The sequence below is a fragment of the Staurois parvus genome, unplaced genomic scaffold, assembly GCF_062004578.1.
Source record: "Staurois parvus isolate SC_StPar_1 unplaced genomic scaffold, SC_StPar_1.0 ptg000525l, whole genome shotgun sequence".
Classification (NCBI taxonomy): Eukaryota; Metazoa; Chordata; class Amphibia; order Anura; family Ranidae; genus Staurois; species Staurois parvus.
In genome coordinates, this window is record NW_028318321.1 from 3,640,434 (window position 1) to 3,653,097 (window position 12,664).

The 12,664-nt window shown below is 42.1% G+C and overlaps 1 protein-coding gene across 1 annotated transcript in view; it reads left to right on the plus strand.

Moving 5' to 3' along the window:
• LOC149451697 (adhesion G protein-coupled receptor A3-like) overlaps positions 1-12,664 on the plus strand; it is an 892,717-nt gene that overhangs the window by 259,127 nt on the left and 620,926 nt on the right. Inside the window, exons 9-10 of the mRNA XM_089690279.1 lie at positions 4,238-4,436; positions 6,180-6,329. Coding sequence (XP_089546405.1) covers positions 4,238-4,436; positions 6,180-6,329 — 349 coding nt within the window. The remainder of the gene's footprint in view (positions 1-4,237; positions 4,437-6,179; positions 6,330-12,664) is intronic.

The window sequence follows — 12,664 nt, forward strand, 5'->3', positions numbered from 1 at the left end:
ATAATTACTGGATAAATAATTTTATGGTTGGGGGTCACCACAACATGAGGAACTGTATTAAAGGGTCACGGCATTAGGAAGGTTGAGAACCACTGTTCTAAGCAGTTGTCTAGAAAACAGAAACTGAAAATAGTTGACGCTCACATAGCTGGAGAAGGCTATAAGAAGATAGCAAAGCGTTTTCAGATGTCAATATCCTCTGTTCATAATGTAATTAAGAAATGGCAGTCATCAGGAACAGTGGAAGTTAAAGCAAGATCTTGAAGACCAAGAAAAATATCAGACAGAACAGCTCGCAGGATTGTGAAAAAAACAATTCAAAACGATCCCTCCAGAAAGATCTGGCAGACACTGGAGTTGTGGTACACTATTCCACTATAAAGAGATACTTGTACAAATATGGTCTTCATGGAAGAGTCATCAGAAGAAAACCTCTTCTACGTCCTCACCACAAAAATCATCGTTTGAACTTTGCAAATGAACATATAGACAAGCCTGATGCATTTTGGAAACAAGTTCTGTGGACCGATGAGGTTAAAATTGAACTTTTTGGCCGGAATGAGCAAAGGTATGTTTGGAGAAGAAGGGGCACAGAATTTAATGAAAAGAACCTCTGTCCAACTGTTAAGCATGGGGTTGGATCAATCATGCTTTGGGGTTGTGTTGCAGCCAGTGGCACAGGGAACATCTCACGAGTAGAAGGAAAAATGGATTCAATAAAATTTCAGCATATTTTGGATGGTAACTTGATGCCATCTGTGAAAAAGCTGAAGTTAAAGAGAGGATGGCTTCTACAAATGGATAATGATCCTAAACACACCTCGAAATCCACGGGGGATTACATCAAGAGGCGTAAACTGAAGGTTTTGCCATGGCCTTCACAATCTCCTGACCTCAACATAATTGAAAATCTATGGATAGACCTTAAAAGAGCAGTGCGTGACAGACAGCCCATAAATCTCAAAGAACTGGAAGACTTTTGTAAGGAAGAATGGGCAAAGATACCTCAAACAAAAATTGAAAGACTCTTGGCTGGCTACAAAAAGCGTTTACAAGCTGTGATACTTGCCAAAGGGGGTAGTACAAGATATTAACTCTGCAGGGTGCCCAAACTTTTGCAGGCGCCATTTTTTTGTTTTCTGTTATTTTGAAAGTGTAAATGATGGAAATAAAATCTAACTTTTGTTGACATATTATAAGAATGTCTAATCTGTAATTTGATGCCTTTTGGAGATTTTTCCATCTTTCCTTGGCTTCTTTATGCACATTAATACAAATTTTTAGCTGGGGTGCCCAAATTTTCGATCCCCACTGTATCCCCACTGTATCTCCTATACGTGCACCGTTTAGGTAATATTTACCTGTGTAGAGCACTGGTGCATGTGTTCTGAAGGTGCAGCATGCCTGTGCCGTTCCTTCAGAGCTGTGGGCCGTAAAAAGTGTCTCCCAAGCGCATGTGTGGGAGTGACATCATTGCGGCTCTGCCATTCAAGCTGCTGGAGCCCGTGAAGTCAGAAAAAGGACAGAGTGAAGATGGAAGCCCTGTCAGCGGTATCAGTGCACCGCTGGAGGGTATCTTTTTAAGGTAAGTTTTACATAATGTGCTAGTATGCAATGCATACTAGCACATTGTGCCTTTGTCTTGCAAGGGAAAACTTTTTTTTTTGCTAGAATTTACTACGCTTTAATTAAGCACTGTGCATCATAAACAATTGCCTTTTTTCTTTTTAAATATAATACTTGTTTCCTCCCTTTTCATTTTTTGCTGTATTTCAGTGCAGCCACTTTCTGTCTGCATGCTCTCAAAGGATTGTTTCTCAGGGTGGGCTTCCTGACGGTGGCAGCGATGAACCACGATTTGTGATAATGTGCATAGAAATTAGTATTAGAAGCTTAGGTTATATAGTGACAATGCAGGAGCACAAGTTGGAGACAGGAATAGGTAATTGTCACCCTATAACAGAAAGTGCCTGAACAAGAACTTTCATGGTGGGATCACAGGGTATTGACCACTTGCCCTCTGGAAGATTTAACTCTCTTCATGACCAGGCCATTTTTTGTGATTTGCTCGGTCATACAGCACTGAACATAAATTAAATGTATGTAATTTTTCTTCCCCACAAATAGAGATTTCTTTTGGTGGTATTTGTTCACCTCTGCAGTTTTTATTTTTTGCTCTATATACATCAAAAAAAATACCAACAATTTAAAAAAAACGATATTGCTTTTTGCTATAAACCATATCCAATTTAAAAAAAAAACCTCCTTTTCATAAACTTATGTCAAAATGTATCCTGCTACATGTCTTTGCTTAAAAAAAAAATCCCAGTAAGTGTATATGAATTGGTTTACCTGATAAGTTACGTTAATTATAGTCTACAAATGGTGGTATATACAGTATACTGGAATTTTTATTTATTTTATACTAGTAATGGTGGCGATCAGCTACTTATAGCGAGACTGCAGCGGGCATTCTGACATTGGGTGGGAACTGAATAATTGCCACTGACATCTCTAGTGACACTAATACAGTTATCAGTGCTAATAAAAAGATTTTCTATTGACACTGGGCAGGAAGGGATTAACATCTGGGGAGATCTGTTTTGTGCTTACTGTGTGCTGTTTTACTATGGAACATGCTTCTTTCTATTTCTCTGCTTTGCACAGCGTGTGTGCCCTGTAGCAGTACATCTGCAATGGCGTAGTCTTAAAGTGGTTAATGTATTGAAAGCTAAACATTTAAGAATATTAAAATTTACTTTTGAAATTACGTGTGTAGCAACCTCCTAGATAGCTAAGGGGAGTTGATTAGTTTTTCAGCTGGAAAGGCTGAATAGCAGTCTGGGCTGAGTTAGAAGAAGTTATTTCAGGTCAGGGCTGAGAGGCTCTGCAGGTCAGTTCCTTGACACCTCCTCCTGCTTTAGAATCTTGGACACGTTTCTAGAAGTGGTGAGGAGGGGCTGGTCTGCATACTTGGGGACCCTGGCCAATCCCCAAGTAGGAGGCTTGGCATGGGGCCAGGGCAGATTTTAAATGTGTTAGAGCCTGCTCAGTAGCAGGAGAGGTAAGGTGGAAGATGGAGTGAGAAGGCTGAGGTGCAGGAGCCTAGAAGGGGGCCCAGTTGGGAAAGGGCTCACCTCCAGGCAGACGGGCAGGAAAGGAAGGAAAACTCAGGACCTCCCCAGCTCCCAGAGCGAGGACCACCTGTGCAGCAGGGAAGGAACGGCCCAGCGAAAGGCCTGGAAGCAACCATTGACCCACCAGCTCATAGGCAGAGGACTGAGTGAGTAAACCTACACCCCCTGGGCCAGTTAAGGGGAAAGAAGCACTCTGGTAGGAAACTGGATTAGCTCCTTGCCCAGCACTGTTCACCTTAAAGTGGCAGACACTGCATCCCCTGCCCAGGGATTCCTTCAGACAGCTGGATAGAGGAGGAGTATCTGTGGTCTGGGGTGGTACACCAGGAGAGGCTGGAGAGCTCTCCAAGAAGAGAGTTTCGCTGTGTAAAGACTTGTACATAGTTCCAGAAAGTTGTCCTCATCCCATAAACCCCCTACCCCATCCAAGTTCAATTTCCCTAATAAAACTAAAAAAAACCCAAGCTCAAGGATTGATTACCGTCTTGTGGATGCAAGTCTGGGAGGAATGTGTGTTGCCTGGCTGTGCAGGACCATAGGGGGTTCCAATTCTCTAGCGACTCCTAAGGGGGTAGTGCTACACATGCTAAAGTATAAATGAAGGAAACCCCCTTTTTTTAAAGTTTTGGACAGAGTGCAGAGTTATTAGAACACCTGTCAATTTTTATTGCTGTCTGTGTCCCCGTTAAGGGGATACACCCTCTCTATTTGTCCTTTTTACGATTATCATATATATTATAAATGTCACATTTTAGGTTGTCCCCAGAAAAGTAATTTATGGAAATCTTCCTATATTGACCTGGGGGGCCTCAAGGAATTTGCTTAATTTGAAGGGATTTCCTCTCATGTCCTGTTTCCTATGGGACAGGTAGTGAAGGGAAATCTCTGCAATGGGGCATACAGTAGATGGTGAAAAAAAATCTGACAGGAGTTATAACTCTCCCTTGCTCCATCCAAAATGGAAAAAAAGTTTTGCCTATAAATCTATTATGACATTTTAATGTTTCTGGTTTTGTATTTACTTTAGGCCTTAACAGGAAAGGCTGATGGAAAGCACCAATCTAAGTGAAAAATAATAATCGTCTATTTCCTTTTCTTAGATGGCCTAGGACGTTGGCTGGCATGATGGCTTTCTACCCCTGCAGAGCATTTGCACTTAGCTCACTGCTATATGACGAGCATAGAGAAGAATCACGAGCCTGGCGAAAGTGTAACCGCAATGGACATTGGGCAGAAGAAGACTATTCAGAGTGTCCCTTTACTCATGAAGTAACAAGACACCTTCATGCCTTCAGCCTGGTAATTGGCCTTTTTATTTCCCTCCCTGAACATATGATAATGATTTTCTCTCTACAATGAATAGTTCATGTTATTTTTATATGTACTTATAATTCGTTTGCAAGGAAAGCCACATCTGTAGATACTGAAGCACAGGCTGTGCTTGCAAATACCTCATAAATATAATTTACAAGAATGTCCGCAAAACTTACTGAGTCAGCATACACAAGATTCTCATGCCAGAGCCCCGTTCATACCAAGAGAAAATTTATGTAAAGTTTAAAAGTCCTGAAGTGTGTCATTAACTCCCAATCAGAAGATTACATTTTTAACCTTTACTATAAACATTTACTGATGCTTTTTTTCAGTCTTATGATGAGGATCGGGGTTTACAGTATATCATAACAACCAGATTTGACCTTTTGTAAGTTTGGAGCACTAAGAACAAGAGACTTTTTTTAGGTTGTTATGCATTACTGCTGTTTGTACCTTGATCTTTGCTTTGTCACATAGTAATCCACAAATTTGCATTATTATATTGAGGCTGCATTCACACCAGGAATGGGCTTGACACTGACTATACCCCCAGCTGGGGGTTCCCATCCTCTAGCTCTGGGAGGCAGCTCCATTGGAGGCCATGGGAAGCTGTCGGCTCCCACAGCTAATCACAGATGCATGTAATTGCAAGTGATCGTCCCTGGGTCAGATACATTTTGCATAACTATAGCAATTCCATTGTAGAATTTTGCAAACAAGCTATACAAAAAGATGGCAACCATACCAATTTATAACTAGCCTTTGCAGTAAGGGCTTTACACATCACATACAAACAAAAAATTTCCCAGGACACTTACCAGGTGTGCCTGGGGTCCCTCCAGGCAAACCTGCCCTTAATTTATTCACTGATATATATGCTCCAACTTGGTGACTCTCAAATATGGAGTTAGGACTGCAGTATACAGAGAAGCATCAGTGACGCAGTGCGGCTTCCACATATATTTGCAAATGTTTTTAGGGCCAGTTCACACCTGAATCAAACAGGAACATGTTTGCTTTCCTGTGCAATTCCTGTGCAACTCAAAGTAAGGTGCGATTTTCAGCACATTTATTTTAATGGGCTGAAATTGCACTGGATGGCAAAAAAAAAAGTGCATGCACTACTTTTCAAAAACGCACCGCACCAAATCACATAGTACTCTGTGTTTAGGGTTTCATTAAGAATATATTGACACCCACAACAGATCACACACGCAGTGTGCTTCGAACGTGGCATGAGAAACGTGTATGGAACTCTCCTTTCCCATAGCCCTGAACGTGAATCATTAGACAGGATCAGTTTGATGGTTTTGCAGGCTAGCCGGTAAGCGTGCTAGGAAATTTTCCTTTGTTTGTCTTTGTAGATTCTTGTTTATGACCCCTTAAAGACAACATTAATTTGGGGCTTCATAACAAGGCAGGCATCTGTCTTAGATGATGTCTAAACGTTTCCATTTTTACAATATTTTCAAATAAATCAAGAAAAGATATCACACCTTCCATAAACCCACATAGGAGATCATTATGGATTGTTTTAACAGTGCTATTATTTCCCTATGCAACATGTAAGTATGTAAATTATTTAAATGTGTAAAGGAAAAATCTCTATAAAGATCTTTTGTTGCCATTCCCATTTTTATTGCCTATTAAATAGGCAATATTTGCAAGCACAGAATTTTGATTTCTTTTAATAATGCATTAAGGACCATAACAATACTCTGCTTCTAGATGCCTGTGAATGACTCCAATGTCCTTGAACATGCTCATCAGCTAATGACCTACACCAGGGGAGCCTCAGACTTCACCGATAAGATGGATGTGGTGTTGGTGGCAGACATGATGGAAAGGATGATAACGTTTGTGACACAAATCAAGCAAGTAAGTGTCTAAAAGAGGAGGGAACATTTTTTTCTAAATAGTTATTTAATTTTATTTTAGTAATTTACACAGTTACTCTGGGACATGAGGTCCTTTGATGGGATTAACAGATAAGTTAACAGCTACCAATCTGCAGATTTTAACTTTTTGTCAAAATGAAATGCTGTCCCTTGCTCTAAATATTCCCCTGACCTCAGTCATAACACTGAGCAATGTCATATGACTGTCACAGAAAGGGCAGAGGTGACTGACAGCTCAGCTTCACCTTCTTTTAGGCGCCCTCAGTTGAAGAAAAGTGGTCCTCTAGGGATAGACTTTTTGCTTACAGAATAAACATCGGTGAAATATTTATTGCTGAATAGTTGATATTTCTCAGCATTTTCTGTAACTATTGGCAAAGGTAAGGGTTGCATCAAAGTTCCCTACGTACATAACACATAAACAACATTTCCATTAAGTAATTTGTGTTAAAGAGTTTCTGTTAACATTTATAGACATTTTAGGAGATATGAAGATCATTAGAGCAGAAGATATTTTGGTATATGGCAAAGTGGGAATCACTAGGGAATGTCTAGGGTTCCTGTAGAACAAAATTACCAGCTGTGATTCTAATGCCTATTTTTGCCTAACATGACAGTTAACAGACCACAGTAGGCTATACAGCAAAATATCATATCTTCCAGATGGGAGAATATACACTCACTGGAGCCAATGGCTCCTGCTGTTGTGTCTCAATGAGGAGAGACCCGGAAGAGCTGAGGCCTTCCTGTACAGTGCTGGATCGCAATCAGACTCAGGTAAGTAAGGGAGGTAGGGAGATGCACACTGAAGGTGGCAGCTTCCCCACCAGAGGTGTAACTAGAACCTTCATGGCCCGGTGCAAGAAGACATGAAGCCCCCCCCCCTTCAAAAAAGCAGTGGCAGTGCTGTGTGGGGAATGGGGGGAATGGGATGAATGGCAGAGCTGGGGGAGGGGGGAGATGAGCTTAATGGCAGTGCTGGTGGCGGGAGGATGGGATTAGTGGCAGTGGTGAAGGGGGTGGGAAGGGGGAGGCGAGGTCAGTGGTGGTGGGGGCGATGGGATCAGTCAGAGGCGATGGTGGGGGCCCTGAGAAGAGGGATGGGATCAGTCAGAGGTAGTGGTGGGGGCCCTGGGAGGGGATGGGATCAGTCAGATGTGGTGGTGGGGACCCTGGGGGTGTTGGAATCAGTAAAAGGGTGGGGGGGGCCTGGGGGAGGTTGCATCATTCAGAGGCAGTGGTGGGGGCCCTTGGGGGGGATGGAATCAGTCAGATGTGGTGGGGGGACCTCGGGGGATGGGATCAGTCAGAGGCAGTGGTGGGGGGCCCTGGGGGGAATGCGATCAGTTAGATGCAGTGGTGGGGGCCCTGGGGGTGAGGGGATCAGTCAGAGGTGGTGGTGGGCACCCTGGGGGGGAATGGGATCAGTCAGAGGCAGTGGTGGGGGACCTGGGGGGAATGGGATTACTCAGAGGTGGTGGTGGGGCCCCTAGGGGTATGGGATCAGTCAGAGGTGGTGGTGGGGGCCCTGGGGGATGGGATCAGTCAGAGGTGGTGATGGGGTCCATTGGGGAGGGCTGGGATCAGTCAGAGGTGGTGGGGACCCTGGGGGGGATGGGATCAGTCAGATGCAGTGGGGTCAATGAGATCAGTGGCACTGGTACTCGTTCTCAGCGTGTCAGTGTATCCATCCGGCACTCTTCACATGCCAGTGCCTCCCGTGATGCCTATCTCTCTCTCGGGTCTCTGAGCACAGTGGCAAGCTCCTCCTCTTCATGCCTACTGGCTGTCAGCTGTCTTTCTCCTCCATTCATCTGCAGAAATGGGCGGGGGCTCGCTGTGTTGCAATGGCAGTCACAGTGTGAGTGCTCTGCCTCCGTGTGATTTCTCCCGGACTCCCGACTCCCATAAAAATAAGCAATGGGCATTGGGCCCCCCTACAATGGGTGCAGACTATCTCCAGACTTGGGCCCCTCCACAGTGATGGAACTCCAGTGCCAGGTCACATTTGCGACTTCTGTGACCCGGGTCGTTCTGCCACTACTTCATGCAAAGAATGCATGAAGGTAAAAATCCTTTAACCTTTAGAACCACTTTAACACTTTTATATCATAATACCCATAAGGTGTTTTTCTCTTCAAAATCTTTTTTTATATGTATTAAAATGTTTGGGGCTAACCAGCTAAACTGATAAGTTAAAGCCCAGAATCATCAATAATGCAGTATTGATTCTCAAACTCCATACTAATTTAAAACACTTTCATATGTAAGATTAAATTGAATCAAAGTGTACAGGTGCATGCATGGGAGTTACCAAACAGCAGGGAATACAGTCTGAATGGTTGCTTATAGCAAGCATGGGCAGTGAATGCTGAGGGTTGTATAGCAGCTGGAGAAACAAAACTGTATCTGGTAAGATATCATATACGGTACTAACGCATTTCTTAGCAATACCTCCTGATTTTCAGTAGTAAATATTTTCTTCCGTAGATTCTTTAACAGATCAACTTGCCTCTGTTTTTATCTGCTAGCCATTTCTGCAAATTTGTTCATCATATGATAGCATTGCAACATTTCACAGACCTCAAATCAGATCAGATTTGTGATTGATGAAGTACTGTATCTATATGTACATTTAATCAGTAATATGCTGGTAACTGGCAAACCTGGAATCCTTGCTCGAGAATAGTATAGTAACTGTAGCTGTAAACCATTTTATTATTACTTTCTCTAAATGTAATAATGTAATATGTACGTATCCTGCAAATTGCAGCTCATCATTCAAAGATATTAAGTAGTTCTAAAACCGTAAGTTTTTTTTTACTTTATTGCATTCTCTGCATTAAGGTATACAATAACCCGCTGTTATTAGGATTCCCCCAAGTCCCACTTTATACTTTCCTAAGCCTGATCTCGATCCAGCGCTGTGCTCAACAGCAGTGGCCCTTTCTACTCTTTCTTCCCACAATACACCAAGGCAACAACAGCAGCCATTGGTTCCTGCTGCTGTCAGTCAAATACTATCCTGAAGGAGCAGAGGGCAGAGCCATGCTATTTCTGTCTATGAATGCAGGCAGTGCAGCCTGGGATCAAGCCCACGAGTACCCCCATAGGAAGCAGTTTCCTATGGGGCACTCGCTGAAGAAGAGTAGCCATGAATGCTGGCGGGGGACCCCAGAAGAGAAGGTTTAGGGGAGCTGTGTGCAAAACCATTGCACGGAACAGGTAAATATGACATGTTTGTTATGTCTGTAATTTTCAGTCTACGGCCATCCAGTTTTTTTTAACTGATGGAAAAAATTCAAGTTTCTCTTTCTGTACCATGGCAACCAGCAGACTTCCACATAAATTAAATTTTATTATTGCATAGATCACGTTGGTCCATAACATCACAGTGTGTCTTCAAACAACACTTTGTGATTCTTCACCAACCCTCTGAAAGGTCATTTACTACAGCTGATCAGTTGATCACTTAAGAGCTGGTCAATACAATCCTCTACTACAGGAAGTATTTTACATCAAAGCCAAAGGTTGAATAAAAAGTTTCCATTAAACTCTCTGTTCTGGGATTTGTCAACAGGATAAATAGAACTCCAAAACTTTACTCCAGAATATCAGGCAGAGATCATCACTGTGAGGAAGATGAAGAACTAGGCAAGTGATTGGTATAGCTCTGTTCTTGGTTAAGAAGTTTGTACTATTTACCATTAGGCAGTTTTACAAAGTTATACTCTAGGTCAAAGTCAAGTGTGCATTCATGAAAGTCAGAACTGTTTGTTGATGCTGGAAGTAGAGGGTACACTAATACTAATACTATTACTTTATACTATTACTTGGAAAGAAATACGGATTCTGAGGGAGTCTGTAGATTTTGAAACTGCAGATCAAAGTTATGGCATAATCATTAAAAGTAAATGTCCGTTCGCACATGGGTCTTATAAAGGTAGTTATTAGTTTAGATGTTTCGATCATATTTAAATGACCAGTAAAAAGACTTGCTCCTTCTGCCCAGTATGACATTTCAAGCCTTCACCAGCTCTTTCTCAAGCATGAAGCATTCTTTTTAAGGCCTAACTTTTCCCTACATTCTAGAATTGCAGCATTTTAAAGATACACTCTATTCAAAATTGAAAATTCAGTTCTAACAATGGTGCACAGAGCACTTTTTTAGTCAGGTATAACTGTAGGGATCCGGTTTACTCTATCTCTGTTTGTAGGTCAATTGATCATCTGGAAATCCAATTTTCTTAACTCTTTGCAGTAAAGGAGAGGTGTTTCAAAACATAGTCTATGTTGGCTCAATGCTGTGTTTCACATACAGGCATCTTGATATCTCAATGTATCAATACTAAGAAAAGCTAATCAGCCAAACTAGTGATAGTTCAAGCAAAGAAGAATATTCAAGAAACAAACCCAATTGCAACACATGAAGAGCTGACTAAAATCTTGCTCTAGTTAATGAATTAAAATGTGGGTTAAGAAAACAATGTTGCTTTCTACTTTTAGGTAGGGTTGCAGTGTTCGCAGGTAGTTGTTCACTGTTTTTCTTGTTCCGTAGAATTGCTCTTTGAAGAGGCTTGACTAGGGTATTAAATATGGCTTGTTTCTGAACTGTTCTGACCAAAATCCCACCCCTCACCCAGCGAATAATCGCACTGCAACAAGTTGGAGTTAAATGGCCAACAGAAGAAAAGGAGGTTGTAGGGTGCATTTGCCTCAGAGACCTTCAGGTGTGGAGGATGACAGTTGGAAGAAGGCACTAGAGCAGCACTTCCAAGAGTTGAATGTACCTGAACAAGAAGGAAGCAAGAAGGCACTTCTAAGTGCAATATTTTAAAATGTTTATTAAAAGTAACAGTTCAAAATATACTCTTGTTCCCACCGTCCAAAATCATAGAACCCCACCTAAAACATCCTTGCATTATAGCTTCCCTGCAAGCTTGACGAGACCTTCTAACCACTAAATTTAAAGATATTAAACATGTACCTACTCCAACCAATATACTACACCTCTACATCCCATCTTTGGACCTATCTCAATGGGCAAAACAAGGAATAACTAAATTAGCAGATCTCCATTTCAACCAATCTTTACACTCCTTCCAATCTCTCCAAACCAAATATAATATCCCTACTACTGAAAATTTTACATACTAAAGAATCGCTCATTTTTTACATACAAATAAATTACCCCACAACACCATCCTACCAATCACAGCTTACACCTTTTTCACCAGACCCCAATACCCGAGTAAAAGTATTTCCACTTTCTATGCGCACCTCATCAACTCACAGGTTACTTTACAAACAACCTCCCTAACCAATTGGGAAAACATCCTTTCAACCCAAATCACCTTAAAATGCTGGGAAAATACCTTCAACATCACTTATAAAGCTACCCGATGTAGCTCCCACTGGGAGTCATATCTAAAAATACTCCATCAATGGTACCTGACCCGATTAAACTCTCGATTTACTATCCGAAACATGCTCCTACATGCTGGAGACATTTGTGGCGAACTAGGCTCAAGAATCCATATTTTATGGTCATGCAAGTCACTTCGATCCTTCTGGAATACTACATTCCAATTAATATCCAAAATGAACAAATCTCTGATAGTCCCGAACCCCTTATTGGACCGCCTTCTTGCTTCCTTCTTGTTAAATGGCCATCACAGCCTTTTAATAACCAAATATATAAATAACAGATGAAAACAGAACAATACAGTAATTTGTTATCACAGTATATGCAATGGAGCCCCAAGGTCCTATTAGGCACCAAATGAAGGAAATTACCTGCGTATCACTTAGTCAGGCATCCAGCCTCAACAACCACCAACTCTGAGACAACGCGTAGATACACATCCCAAAATCTGGGAGCCGTACCTCAGATGAGTCCCTAGACCGTACCTTTGTGCCCATACTAACCTAAAAAGGACCTTGCAACCCGCCACCCCTGCACAAACATGACACCCTATGTTTGTGCGGACCTCACTCTGAACACCATCCTGCAACCTTAGACACCACATCTAAACCATAACTGCATTCAAATGTACACCATCACCATGTAGGTATCTCCAGATATCCGACTCCAACGCAAGATGTCTCACCACCAAACTACCATTCTGCAGCACAAACCTAGTCGCCTCTCGATTAACCTTCACCCGAGCCTTATTCAGACTGGCCACTGACTGAGCTATCCACCATTGGGTACAAGCCACCAGGTTAGACCAAGTGAACAACAAATCCAGATGACTCGTGCGAAGCCTTAATAAATCAATTTTAATATCCTGGATGAGCTCCCTCATCAACCGC